At 41.1% G+C, this 14,782-nt stretch overlaps 2 protein-coding genes across 2 annotated transcripts; both read right to left on the bottom strand.

Annotated features, from left to right (window-relative positions):
- Positions 1–454: 454 nt before the first annotated feature.
- Positions 455–7,218, bottom strand: minpp1a (multiple inositol-polyphosphate phosphatase 1a). Its single transcript, XM_075484551.1, has 5 exons — positions 6,585–7,218; positions 6,303–6,497; positions 3,322–3,419; positions 2,447–2,577; positions 455–1,195 (listed from the first exon to the last, which is right to left on the bottom strand). The coding sequence occupies exons 1-5, from the start codon at positions 7,174–7,176 to the stop codon at positions 811–813; spliced, it is 1,401 nt and encodes a 466-aa protein (XP_075340666.1). The 5' UTR covers positions 7,177–7,218; the 3' UTR covers positions 455–810.
- Positions 7,219–9,518: 2,300 nt separating this feature from the next.
- LOC142399978 (multiple inositol polyphosphate phosphatase 1-like) lies at positions 9,519–14,112 on the bottom strand. Its single transcript, XM_075484542.1, has 5 exons — positions 13,548–14,112; positions 13,266–13,460; positions 12,665–12,762; positions 10,336–10,466; positions 9,519–10,195 (listed from the first exon to the last, which is right to left on the bottom strand). Exons 1-5 carry the CDS (start codon positions 14,110–14,112, stop codon positions 9,811–9,813), a joined length of 1,374 nt encoding a protein of 457 aa, XP_075340657.1. The 3' UTR covers positions 9,519–9,810.
- Between the last annotated feature and the right edge of the window lie 670 nt (positions 14,113–14,782).

Raw genomic sequence — 14,782 nt, 5'->3', positions numbered from 1 at the left:
CCAAAGGCCATTGTTTTTTTAATCAGTGCATGGGGTTTAATTGTTGTAAATAATAACTCCAGAGACAGCCAGTGGAGCATCTTGGGGGCATTTATAAGAAACCTCCTTGTGGGGAAACTCTCTGGCAAATGGGAATCTTTTCAACGAGGCAGGTAAATGTTGTTAACCATTAAAAAAATAGGCTCTCTTGTTTCCAATAAGTCATCAAGCCGGCAGTGGAAAGTGGCATCAAGCCATCACTCGAGGGTTTTAAATAAACTAGATGTGAATTGATTAACTTGCTACTTCTAGGTAGTTTTTTTTTTTAAATCAGTGAATTGAAATGTAAAACTTGAGTAAGTGAGGTGTTACTGGTGAAAGTGTAGGAGATCAATTGGTTGAAGCAGTAATAGCTGGCAAGATGCTTGAATTTGGGAAGTGCTTCTGTGGTTAAAAAAAAAGACTGAAGAAAACAAAACAATATAAAATCTTTAGTTAAAACTCCAAGGTGTGGATTAGTGGAAACAAACCTTGCAAAAAATATAGAATATAGAAGTAAAAATACTATAATGGTCGAGGACCTGAGGTTTAACTACAAGGCTGGATCACGCTGTGTGATTAAGAGACACCACTTTTCAATACTGGAGCGAAAATACTTCCTTGTGGTTTAGTTAAGATTTAAGGTCGTGGTAAAAGGTGATAAATCGATAGTTTACATGAGAGAAACATTCAGACCATGATGTTCGCATTAGAAACCATTTTCACTGCATTTCGCAAATACAAAAGCACAATAAAGCTATCATGTTTCAGGACCTCTTTTCCAGAATCTGCCTAAGCGTCAGTGGGATTTGTGAACAGACGGCATTCAGTCTCAAAGTCACAACCGCGGAGCAGATGCTTGTAGTGCTCTCTGACATCTTGATAGAGCGGCATGGAAGCCTGCTGGTCGTTCAAACCGGGGAAAGCCACGGGCTTCTCGTTGAGCAGTGGCTGCAGTCTCAGGCCGTCCCGCCCACAGTCGTACAGCACCAGGAGCAGGTTAGCCGCATAAGGCAACATACAGCTGGTGCGGAAGGAGCGTTGGGTCTGTGAGGCGTAGTTGGTCGACATCAGGGTGTTGTTGTCCTTAAAGAATCCCAGGAGGGTAAGAAGCGGGAGGAGGGTCTCTGCGTGGCCCACTTGGACTGTCACGGCTTCAGTCACCGGCTGGTCTGACCTGGAAAACACAGCAGTGCAGTTTTACATGCAACACAAAATGTTTGTGAGTTATCCTGACAAAATACTGCAAGTTGCATGCCTGCAACGTCACCGTCTTCCGATACCTAACCGCCCAGCAATTTTTTTCGAACCTCACAGTCAGATACTGACAGGAAATTGTTATGTTTTGCACATCCTCATGGTAATCCTCATTTTTCAGACAGACGTTTGTTGACAAGTCTGATCTCAGAATAAACAATTATTAGACTAAACAACTGACTGGTGAAAAAAACTAAATCTGAAGGATTAGTCATTAATGGCTCTAAAAATGCGAATTTTGGTCTTGCATGTGATCAGAATCAGATTTGTTTGGGGGAATAATTCAATTTACATGAATTTCAGGACTCAGGTAGCAGCTGTAATTTAACAGCTTATCAACCTTAACAAGTTTGCCCAAAGTTTGTCGGAGTTCTTTGACTCTCTGCGTGGTTACTTGACATTTGATTCGTTGAAGAATACCAAAAGCTCCGAAGAGGAAAAGCAACGGGTTTTACCAAGAGCGACAGTGAACAAACAGAAATCGCTGGCAAAACAGATGACTGATTATACAAACATTGAAGGCCACGGAACAATTTTAATCTGTCCTTAGAAAGTCCTGTTGAGTATGGAAGTGCAGCTTGGCAGGTGTTTGACACCAGTGTTTACACAACTAAAAATATTTAGTTGCCCGCATTGTCATTGTTTTTCTGGCCTCGTTAGCCCTGTTAGTGTAAGTTCTTGCCAGGACACAAGCATGAATGTCTATGCATTGGTTTTAAATGCATTCCAGTTGCTTTCATGATATATTCTTCAGCCAGTGAAACGTGAGGTGATAGTAAATCATATAGGCTCGATGTTAGCTGTTACAAGATTTTAGTGTTTTGTCCAACTTACAATAAAGGGGACAAAAAAAAACAAAAAACATAAAGGTGAAATACAACAAATAATCCAACTGGAGAAGCTTAAAATTTGAAATATACAATATGTTTGCTCCATATAGGTCATAAAAATCAGTTAAGTGGTTATTTCAGGTCTGCTAGAAACATGTGTTTGATGTGAGCTCTTTAACACTGTAACTGCCTTCTGATGGGGTCAGAAAGTATTGAGCTATAGTCTTTTTCTAAATAACTTTACCGGCTTTTTTTCCCATGAGTTTCCACAAGTTATATTTGGTTTCTGTTCACACATTAAAAACAAATAAATATAGGAGCCCAATTTAAGTTTGACTTACTTGCTTTCGGCGACTGCTTGGTCCAGGCGACTGAACGCATCATGGAACAGAATACAGCTTGACTTGCTGTTAATGTCATGTCCATAGCCTCTTTTCCAGAATTGCTTCAGATCTATCGCATACTCCATCACCTATTGAACCAGATTTTACAAATCACTGGTCGTGAAGAATAGTTCATTACAATAAATACTGCAGGTAGTCGCCGTGCAAGGCTACTTGATCATCATGCAGGCCTTATTGTACACAAGGCACAAATCACTCTTTGTGGTGGGGACATTTCTCAATCAACAATAACTGGGTCAAAGCAGAGAAAGCCTGGAGCAGGCTTTCTCTGCTTCCTGTGCTTAATCATGAAACCAGAGACAATCTGGATTATATAGAATAATTAGAATAATGGCAATACCACAAAGCATCGAGCCAAGAGGAATTTTCTCTGGTGAGGGCTTTTCAATTTAGGTTGAAAAGCTCAACAAACAGAGAGGAATTATCAGCGGAATGGGTCTCTGTTGACATTACTCTCTATGTGACTCGATCATTCAGGACCGATGGTGTTGTTTCTTCTCATTGAATCTCACCTGCTTTTTTTCATTTTTTTTCTATACACTAAAATATCAGTTAAGGACAATTCAACCGCTGAGTTCCCTTCTAAGTTTGTTTGCTTCCCATTGTCCTGCTTTTTAAAGGCTAAAAAAGCCTGTTAACAAATTAACTTGGTTCCTACTAGAAATAAGAAAAACAGCCAATATGTGGCTTTGATGTGCATATGTCATATATCTACGCGCAGAATTAGTCGAACAGGGTTCCCTCAGGGGGAATTGTTCTCTTACACACCCTTTCAGGTGAACTAATGAGACTTTGCCAGAAACTAGCCTTACCTGTGCATCAACCTCATCAAAGAGATGGCACCATGGGGAGTTCACTGTCTTGATGGCAAACTCATAAGCGCACATGTAGAATGCAGCCTCTGCCATATCTGCAGGAGAAAGATTGTAACACAACATAATGAACACAATGAAACAAGACAGGTGAGAATGTCATCCGAAAAAAAGAGTATCAAGCATAGAGATAATACATCCTATGGACAGGGCTCAACTTTCAATAACAAAAAGCATCATCAGTAGTAGTTCTGCATAATGGAGTACTAAAACAGTCTTTTTTGCTTCTAAAAGCAAAAAAACAACAACCAAAAAGTAATTTTGTTTTCTGTCACACTCACTTAAAGGAATAAAGGGGTGCAGGGTGGTTGGGCAAGTTGAGCAGGAATTTTATGTGCATGTCAGACAAAATGAAAAGGTCACAAATGGAAGTCTTTGGACTTTAAATGAAACCACAAGAGAAGTTTTTGCTCAAAGTAATACTATGATTCAAGGTTAAATTTAAGAGACAAGGTCCCAGTTAAAACTGTAGGAAGCAACGAGTCTTAACAATATCATATTATTTCTGACATATTTCTGGGAAGTAACTTTATTGGTAAGATACAGTAAATGTAGTGGAATTTAAGGGCAGTTTTTTTTTGTATTGTATGTTTGAATGTATGAGGAATCGAAGTACCCAGAGTACCTCCGAATGAAATTAACGAAGCAGTTTTCGACGATTAGTTCACAAAAACAAAGCAGACAGTGACTAAAGCTCAGTGAAGAAAAACTTAGTGAAGGAAGCAAATATTGTAACATTAGACAAACAGCACCACCTTCTGTGCAAAAAAACACTGTAAAATAAGTCATGTGAGTCTCAAACTGAGGACTGTTTTTGCATCCATCCATTTTCTACACCCGCTTAATCCAACTCAGGGTGCTGGAGCCTATCCCAGCTGTCAGTGGGCGAGAGGCGGGGTACACCCTGGACAGGTCGTCAGTCCACCACAGGGCCACATGGAGACGAAGGACACAAACAACCATGCACGCTCACACTCACTCCCGTTTAGAGTCACCAGTGAACCTGACATGAATGTTTTTTTAGGACAGTGGGAGGAAGCCATAGTATCTGGAGAGGACCCACGCATGCAGAACATGCAAACTCCACACAGAAAGGCCCCAACCGGGATTCAAACCCGGAACCCTCTTGCTGTTAGGTGACAGTGCTCGCCACCAGACCACCAACCATCTATCTATCTATCTATCTATCTATCTATCTATCTATCTATCTATCTATCTATCTATCTATCTGTATATATGTACTTATACATATATAGTATATATATAGTATAATAGTATTGAAATAGTACACAATTCTACTGTGATTTCTGTGATGTGACCATCACGTCGTCCAAGCAGGTCAGTTGAACCTCAGGAAAAGTGAAATTATTGACAGGATTTTTAGAACAGTCAATCAAACAATTCAAATTAAAAAGTTTTTAAGGAAATTGTTGTCAAAAAAGTCAACTACGGTATGTATAACATCAATTATGTCCCTTAAAGGGACACTATGTAATAAATTAAGTCATTTATTAGCTCAAATCAACATATTCATTCATAAGTTAGTCCTCATTGGTGTAAAATGATCTCTGTCAAAAATCTCACTTATCCTCCTGAGTGAAGAATAACTTGTCTGTATCTACATAGAGCAGGTAAGCTCTATGGAGGCTGCCATGTCCTTCCGCTCTATGAAAAATGACGAAGTGCCGAGAGGGACATAAAGCACTTCGAATCGCGATTTCCCCACCAGGCCTACAAGCAGAAATGACGTCATTGTGACGTCATTTCCGCCAAATGGCTTACAGCCGCTAATGCTAAATAGATTTTATTCCTTGGCACATATGTCTTTGTGTTCATTAGCTTTCTTTTTGTAAGTGCATCATCTTCTTCTTTTTATTATTATTCCTATGCTCCCCCTGGATATCTTCTTTTTGGCGTTATGCTCACATTTGTAAACTGTTATTTTGTTGATTTACTAATAAAGTTTAAAAAAAAAAAAAAAAATGCTAAATAGATTTTATCTCGTAAATGATCCCACTAATAATGCATTGATTGTTACCAAACTTCTGCCGTAGTACACATAGGCTCTTAACTCACAAAACGAGGCATTAGAAAGTTTGTAAGTTTACCGGGAGTTTATTTACCGCTGCTAATGCTCCTATTGCTAACGCAGGCTAATGCTAACGCTGCGTCGACGTCACTTCCGGTAACTCCCGGAATATGACTAATTGCATTGCTTGCACACCAAAGGAGATGTTATGTTATCTGACATGTTATCTGTCATCTGTTTTCATAGTGTTGTTGTATGTGTGTTATGTAATCCTTTGTACTGTGTGTCTTGATTTCTTTTTGTTTGTATGGACCTTGAGTCTGAAGCTATAGCTTCTTGAATCTTGACACATTCCGCTTGCTGTAGTTCAAGAAGTTGCAGCGCACATTTGAAAACGTGAGGCGCTAGAGAGCAAATTCATTCAACTTTGCAAAATAAAATTGCACCACTAGATGGGGGAAGAAATTACATAGTGTCCCTTTAAACTTAAACAACCTCTACTATCCTGGGCTATATACCAAATTATGTAGCCCTTTTTTTTCATTTCTGGTGTTGCCCCCCAAAAGGTAAGAGGATTAATCAGTTTTGCTTCTTGTTAATGTTGTGGTAAAATATCGTCTTCACTTAAATGTATAGCCCTGTGTTTGCGGGCTGTGTGTCGCTGCAAAATCTAACAACTTTGTTGTTTCATTCATTCAGTTTCGTTAGTTTGAACTGTGCTCACATGGTGAATTTTCCCTCTACACCTGGCATCCGGTAATATTGCAACACAGAGGTCCCTTACAGTACTGCGCTAACTGCACTGGCGTAGAACTTAGAAGAAAACATGGCTTAACACACAATCGCTCTTCATTTTGTGTCGTTGAATCGGCCTAAAGCCTCTTCCACTGACCATCTGTGATGAGGTCGTACGGGACACCGAGGCGGTCTGCGATCTTCTGCTGGACCCTCTTCATCTCTGGCCCCTGCTTGAACTTGTCCACCTCTGTCAAAGCCGAGGGGTTCTTCTCAACCTCCTGTACGAACCTGTCGCACTGGTCAAAGAACCTCATGAGGGCATCATTCACCGCATGGTCAAACTCCATATCTGCATGGACAATAGGCAAGAGATTGAACAGAAAATGTGAGCCTTAACCCGCAGCTGTGGGCTGGAGCCTTATCATTGTGGTGATACCTTTAATGTTCCACAGCTCTGTCAGTCCAGCCTGGAAGGACAGGGTGCTGTTGATGCATCTGTGCTTTGAGCTGGTTATGAACTTGATGAGTCTACCACGAAGTTTTTCCTCTGAAATCATTGAGGGGAACAGCTTTGACAGCCTGATGGCTAGATGCTTGTGATCGTCCACACCTTTCTGGACGAGTCGGCCGTCCATTTCCTCAGTGTACCACATCTTCCACTGGGTCTGGATCTCTTGCAGCCAGCTGTGCTTGGCAGTGGCGCTGCTCCGGACCAGCTCGTAAAGCTTCTGCATCTTTTGGACATTTTTGGCCGTCGGGTACCTCGTCCCGTGTCTTATTATGGCGGTCAGGTGGATTTGGCGACATCGCGCAGACGGAGGCTTTAAAATCGATCTGTTTACAGCGAGTATGTCCTGTATGAGATACGGGTTCACTTCTTCATACCTCCCTTTGGTGCAGAAATATTTGGCGATTGCTGGTATATTTGGATCTCCCTCCGGAATCACATTGCTGTAACAGCAACTGAAAATGCCGATTACAGTAGTAGTGAGGAGAATAAAAACGAGTTTCCATAAAATGATCGGCATGATCCCCTTGGCTTGAACGTAACGTGCAGCCACCAAACTGAGTGACGTTGACCGTGTGGGACTGTCCAACCAATCAGTTAGAGGGGGATGTACGGAAGTCTTATGGGGTTATTCTCTTACGGTCAAAAACTCGATGTTTGGACGAATTTAAGCTTTTGAGAAATATCTAAATTAAGGCGAAGGTAGCAAACCCAGCCTATAATTATCATTTTATATCAGTGTAATTACAGTTGCATAAACAAAACCCCGCTGGGATGCTGTGTACAATTTTTAGTGATTTCAGGTCATTTGAAGCTTTCAGCTGTTTGAATGAAATAGACAAATACAGTAAAGACCGCGTTTTAACTGAGAGATGTTATTGTTGTTGGACAATTATCTATTTATTATTTAGCTCCTTTTGATTTCGTGCCAGCAAACCTTAAAGAAAAGAAGAACAAAAGCAAGGCCCGTTTACCACAGTTCTGAATCACCTCCACTCAGTGGCGGATCTAGGATATTTCTGAGTAAGGGGCCATTAAAGGAGAACTGTGGTATTTTCAACATTAAAGCTGCCTCGGCAACTTTTTTTTAGTCATATTAGCTTGAACTGTCATGGGATTCTGGAAGTAGAATATTAAATAGGCTGTTTAGGAAAAATCCCGAATTCTGTAGCTCCCTCTGAAGCCTGTAATCGTGCTTGCAAAAATCGAGCGCTCCCGGCTGTTTTTAACCAATCACGTTAGGTTTATTATTTATCTATTATCTGAGCAGAACAGTCACCAACCACGTCTTCCATGCTGAGCGTGAGTCTGCCCCCAGCTTATGTGCGCGCACACTGGTGTGAACTCACGTGGACAACCTCGTCCACAGAGGTGGAGGGGTTTGGGGCGCGGTTTGGAGCTTGTTAGAGGTTGGGGGAGGGATCTAAAAGTTGTATCAGTTCGAATTTTCCGACTTTAGACTCGGAATTTTGAAAACCTGCCGACGGCAGCTTTAAGTCTCATTTATGAATCGTCTGCAATGTTTTAGAACCCCCCTCACCGCTTTTTTTTATGTTTACTGCTGTCTCCGGTATTTGCCTAATTTTGATTCTTCTCAACCTGCTTCAGAATGGCAAGTCATGTGCATGTCCAAAAAGGTCCGTAAAAGCACCATAAACGTCCGTTTTCAAAATCATCAACTCACCGGAGTGGTTACTGGTGTGCTCTGGTAATCCATATCAAATTTCGTTGCAAAAAGTTGCTTCTGTCGTGTTTTATTTGACATTTTGTAAATCCCATTGAGTTGTATTGAAGACTGGATGTTCGTTGATATTACTCCACCGAACCCGGAAAGAGGAGATGTTTGTAGTTCTCTCGCACCGGAAATGCAAACCAGGATAATACACCTAGCAGCATTTCCGGTGCGAGAGAACTACAAACATCTCCTCTTTCCGGGTTCGGTGGCAGAGTAATATCAACGAACATCCAGTAGCCTGGGTGCCAGCCGAACTTAGCCCCGCCCATAAAATCTTTGGTAGGGAAGTTCAGTCTGGCTCTGCTCAGTTGGGAAATCATTATGCCCGACATGGAATCGGTCGACCCAATCAGATTGCCAGGGCGGACTTTATACGATGATGGACAGATGATCAACAGGGACATTATCGACTACGTCACTAAAGAGCGCTTGGTTTGACTTCGTTTGAAACAAACATGGCTGCCGCTGGAGAGCTAGGGTATGTTGATTCTGCCATCGAGTCTGTTCTACAGGATCTCCTTATTGCATTCATTTTGAAAGACGAACAGAGGAACACGATAAAGGCTTTTATCGATAGAAAAGATGTTTTTGCCGTCCTTCCTACAACAAGTGTGTGTCGCTTAATCTACGTCACATACTACGTTGTTCTGATTGGTTGTAGGTCTATCCAATTGAGCGAAGAGTCATTTTTTCTCCTGGTTCGGTTGAAACACGCCCCATACTCAAAACTCTATTGAGCGGTATCAGACTCACATTCTGACTAGAATCGTGAGTATGACGTAGTCAGGCTACCATTAAGGGGCCACAGTGTTCATAGAGGGGCCAAGTATTTGTCCAACACCCTTGCACACAATTCCCTGTTTTGGTAAGGTACTGTATATACATTTCACCATGTTCAAACACTTAATTAAACACGTAATTTAAAAAAAAAACTCCTAACCAATTTTACATGCATTTTTACTGTACATAGACAAAATGCTCTCAAACACACACAGCATGTGAGAAAATCCAGCATTTTATTTAATTTTTTAAAACCTTTTTACTTTTTCACAAATACTGTCAGTTCAAAACATCTCTCTCACAAACATACACAAAGTTGCATGTGGGTGACTACTGTACATTTCACTCTAAAACAGCATTATTCTTCGGTTTTTGTGACGGGAACTGAACTGGACAAAAGACAGATGAGTGACAGGACAGGGGCACGTCAGGGGGCCAATCAGATTTCAGCTGGGGCCAATGCCCCTAGAACCGCCCCTGCCTCCACTTTTAACAGAACCTAATGACACTCTGGAACTTGTGTTTCCCCATACTTTTTGGCTTGTAATAAAGTAATCAAATCAAGAAAAACCTATGAATTCTCAAGTCTCAGATTCTCTCTAGAAAAGGAAATAAGATAAAGCCCCTGTAACTGTCTGCCTAAACTTCAGTGGGATTTTTGAACAGCTGACATTCAGTCTCAAAGTCACACCCGTGGAGCAGATCTCTGTAGTGCTCTCTGACGTCCTGATAGAGCGGTATGGAGGCCTGCTGGTCAGTCAAACCAGGAAAATTCACAAGCTTCTCGTTGAGCATTGGCTGAAGTCTAAGGTCGCCTCCTCCACAGTCATAAAGCACCAGGAGAAAGTTAGCAGCATATGGCATAATGTTGCTAGTGCGGAAAGAGCGTTGCCTGTGAGTGCCATAGTTAGTTGATGTCAGGGCATCGCTGTCCTTGAAGAAGCCCAGCAGAGTAAGCAATGGCAGGAGAGTGTCTGCATGGCCGATCTGGACTGTCACAGCTTCAGTCACCTGCTGGCCCAACCTGGAACACACACAAAGAACAATTTGAAATGAAACACGTAACCCTGAACATGACTTTATAATACACATGAAGTGTCAACAAGGATAAATATGTAATAACTCAGACCCTGCACTTGGAGTGATGATTATAACTTCACGTACTTGTTCTCGGTGGCTGCCTTATTCAGCCGACTGAACAGGTCGTGAAAGAGGATACAGCTTGACTTGCTGTTAATATCATGACCGTAGCCTCTTTTCCAGAACTCCCTCAGGTCACTGGCGTACTCTATAACCTGTTGAACCAGATGCAACTGAAGTAGTCATAGTGTAAGATATATCGAACCGGTCTTATGAAAACACTTTTCAAACGTGAACAACCCAAAACAGCAATCTGCTAGCCTGACATTATTCAAAGGTTCAAGCAACCTGAGATTTCAGGTCATCTTACATACGGCATACAACAGAACACAAAACACTCTTTCTTAAAGGACCAAGTGTTTCTCAGTAAATGAATATGCAGCGAAGCAGAAAGAAAGGTGGTGGTTAGAGGAGACTGCTTTCTACTCCCTTCTTTAGAGACCTGTAGAAATACATCTGAAACATTTTTCTAATACTGATGGAGTCAATTGTTTCTGAGCAAATTGCTTAGCTCTGTTCTGTACCCTTTATGTTTATTAGGGCTGGGCAACGATTACAATTTTTAATCTAATTAATCACATGATTTCCCCGATTAATCACGATTTATCGCATTTGTACGCAAAATCCAAAAATTAATTCAAAAGTAGTATAGCCTTTAGCATTTAGTTTTATTTTAAATGTACTGCCATATAAATGAGAGTGCCATAACATTTGTTGTGGAAACACACTTTTAACATCAGCATCTTTATGTAGTTTTTATGTAGAAGCCTCGCTCCACTGTCTGTTTCCTTGAATGACTTGCTGCTATCAATTGTGTGTTTTGCCTTCAAGTGATATTTTAGACTGGAACTACTACGGTGATAAGACGATTCAACTTGGCTGAAAATGCAGGAGTTTTTTTTAAATTCATTTTGAAATACGTGCTTTTATGTTGAAACAAGTAAAACAGGAAGTAGTGCCGGTACTGCGTTCAAGTATTTAAAACATTACAACAATATTACTGGGCATGTATTGTTGTAATGTTTTAAATACTTGAACGCAGTTTTTCTAGAGAAGATAATTGTTTTGTATATGGGAGTATAGTCCATTGACTCTTTTGGGCTTTCACATGCGCGAGCATACCGACAACCGGTGAGTTACATGCTGTTTATAAAGTTGTTTTGTAACGTCCCCATGCCAGTAATGTGAGAACCATGCATATGGTTTTGATGGTAAGGCTTGTGACTTTATTGTCGGATGGTTTATAAAGTGGTGTGACGTTTCTGCAGTGTGCAAGTTGTTGTTTTACGTGGAAGGTTTAGCTCTTGCCCCTTAGCCACCACGTATTTGGCTAGCATGACAGGCTGCGCAAACAGCGCAATCGCTGCACAGGGAGCGCCGATTTGCACCTCTCTGTGTCCTACTGTCAGTATTTGACAACCTCTAGCAATGGGAATGTGCTTCAAATGCCCCGGAGTTCCCCTTTAAAGAATCCTAGTTTTTATCGTGAAGATTGCCTCTGGGAAATGACTTTATTGGTACCAGCAACAATGCTAAGAATGCTATTTCTTTAATGATTACAACAAATAATGTTGTCTTTGTTTACTTGAACATTTAGTTCTACGGTGTTGATGTGGCATTAATAAACATCTGTGAAAAGAACCGGAGTCTCGCATCCAATCAATGGGCGGCATATTGGCAGTGTTTACAGATGACTTTGGTTCTGTTGAGTCCACCGTCTGGAAGAACTTTAAAATGAAAACATACTTTTACAAAATAATAGCCTGTGAGCAACAGACTTTTACAATAATAAAACCTGCGTTAATGCGCGATAAAATATTTATCTGCGTTAAATAATTAACAAGTTTACGCAATAATAACTAGTTAATGTTTATTGATTCAATTGGTATCCGTGTTTTTATTGCCCTGCGGTCCGACCTCAGTACAGTACCTCACAGTATTTGATCAGCTGACGTGCTTGTGTGGTCAGCCAAGCTGACCAAACTTTGATACAAACCTAAGGAGAAAACTGTATTCAATAGACGTTTCTTTTCCTTTTGTTAATTCAGATAAATCCTACAAATAAATGAATTTGTCACGTTCAAAGCAATACTCACTGTACATTCTCTGCAAAACTTGCAGCGTTACATCATCTTTGAGAAGGTCCAGGTGTGAATAATATTACATCATTAATGTGTTATTGGACCTTTATCACAGGAGACAGGGTTGATAGATCAAGATAAAAAATATATAGTCGGGCGAGGTCAGCTTTTCTGATCTACAAGGATTTCAAGGCCACTGTGATCAACCTTTGAGGACCATAGCTGAAATGACGTGTGTAATTGTGAATATAGCAGACCACCAACACTCCTACCTTTGCATCATCCTCATCAAAGAGCTGACACCAGGGAGAGTTCACTGCCTTGATCGCAAACTCATAAGCACACAAGTTAAACGCAGAATCAGCCATAACTGCAAGAGAATTGTTAAGTGGTTTAGACACATAAGCCGTGCAAACTTTGATATGAAGAAGTAAAAAGAGGTAGCATCATCAAAAAAATTAACTAAAGAAACTTAAAGAGCAGAAAATACTATTGTAGTATCAGGTAACAGCACAGCTGCTCGGAAAGATCCAAGTCTTACCACTGAAGCACCTAGACAGACAGTTCCAACATTTCCAAACTCAAAATCATAATACGAAGGTTCAATAAAACCAGGTGCCATATTTCCACATGAGAAAAAAGTTCCACCTGATGTGAAACAGCATTACAGATTTTCTCATTTTATCTGATGAAAGGATTGTATTACCTATCAAATGAATAACATTGAAAGGATCAGTAGTTAATCAGCTTTTTTAGAAACTATTAACAGACCTGTGACACTTAAGAAAACCAGTCAAAAAGACCACTAAGAGCGTCTTCAACTATTATGATTCAGGCAAAACTATCACAACAAACTCAAAAGGTGGACATAACCATCTGTGATGAGGTTGTACGGGACACCGAGGCGGTCTGCGATCTTCTGCTGGACCCTCTTCATCTCTGGCCCCTGCTTGAACTTGTCCACCTCTGTCACAGCTGAGGGGTTCTTCTCAACCTCCTGTACGAACCTGGCGCACTGGTCAAAGAACCTCATGAGGGCATCATTCACCGCATGGTCAAACTCCATATCTGCATGGACAATAGGCAAGAGATTGAACAGAAAATGTGAGCCTTAACCCACAGCTGTGGGCTGGAGCCTTATCATTGTGGTGATACCTTTAATGTTCCACAGCTCTGTCAGTCCAGCCTGGAAGGACAGGGTGCTGTTGATGCATCTGTGCTTTGAGCTGGTTATGAACTTGATGAGTCCACCCCGAAGTTTTTCCTCTGAAATCATTGAGGGGAACAGCTTTGACAGCCTGATGGCTAGATGCTTGAGGTCGTCCACACCTTTCTGGACGAGTCGGCCGTCCATTTCCTCAGTGTACCACATCTTCCACTGGGTCTGGATCTCTTGCAGCCAACTTTGCTCACCGGTGGCATTATGCAGGATGATCTTGTACAGCTTCTGCATCTCCTTGATGTTTTTAGTTGTCGGGTATCTTGTGCCATGTCTAATTATAGCAGTCAGATGGATTTGTTGGCATTGTGCAGATGATGGCTGTAAAATAGATCTGTTTACTGCAAGTATGTTCTCTGTAAGAAACGGGTTCACTTCTTCATACCTCCCTTTCGTGTTGAAATACCTAGCGATTGCTGGTATACCGGGATCCCCCTCAAGCATCACATAATTACAAAAACAACACAAGATAATGAATAAATAAAAAGTAAAAGTCAGCATGATGCACCCGTGAAGAGCAGCTCTCGAAAACCAAAGCCATCTGCGTGACGGGGTCAGAGAGAGGACTGGGCAGAGTCCAGTCCAGTTTGTTTACTTTAACTTCCTCATAAAAGTAAAGCAAACATGCAACATGCGGCATAGTCCCTGCTTTACGAGCTGAAAAGTATGATAGGAAAAAGAGACAATGGACACAAATGTGGCCATATTGTCAGACTATATTCTTCTTATGATTCTTATCAATTATATAGTGTCACTATGAATAAGTTTTCTTTGTTGACAGTCTTGTTGGAAAACTCTTTGTTTAATATCCTCTCTTGATTACAACTCTGTGGATTGATGGCACATTTTCTCAAATATTCATCAAAACAGCTCCAGTAATTTAACTTTGGTTGCTGTCAGTTTAAGAAACTGCCACTCCACAGGCATTGTCCCCAACATCCATGTGATTTTAAAGAGGTATGTCAGCCTAGAAAGCCCCACAGTGTTCAGAGCTTTTAGCATCTCGGGACAAATTTCGTCCAACATGGTCAATTCCGATTCCATGTCCCCAACCTCCCCCAGCAGAAGAGAAAAATTCTCCCAGATATGTGAGTTGAAGATCTAGTGGACAGGAGCCTTCACCAGATGTTTCCATTTTACCCTCACTATTGGTTTGAGCTTATCAGGTCTT

This window comes from Odontesthes bonariensis, chromosome 2 (assembly GCF_027942865.1).
Source record: "Odontesthes bonariensis isolate fOdoBon6 chromosome 2, fOdoBon6.hap1, whole genome shotgun sequence".
Taxonomy (NCBI): domain Eukaryota; kingdom Metazoa; phylum Chordata; class Actinopteri; order Atheriniformes; family Atherinopsidae; genus Odontesthes; species Odontesthes bonariensis.
The sequence above is the reverse complement of the archived record's forward strand: the minus strand, read 5'-3'. Positions and strand labels throughout refer to the sequence as shown.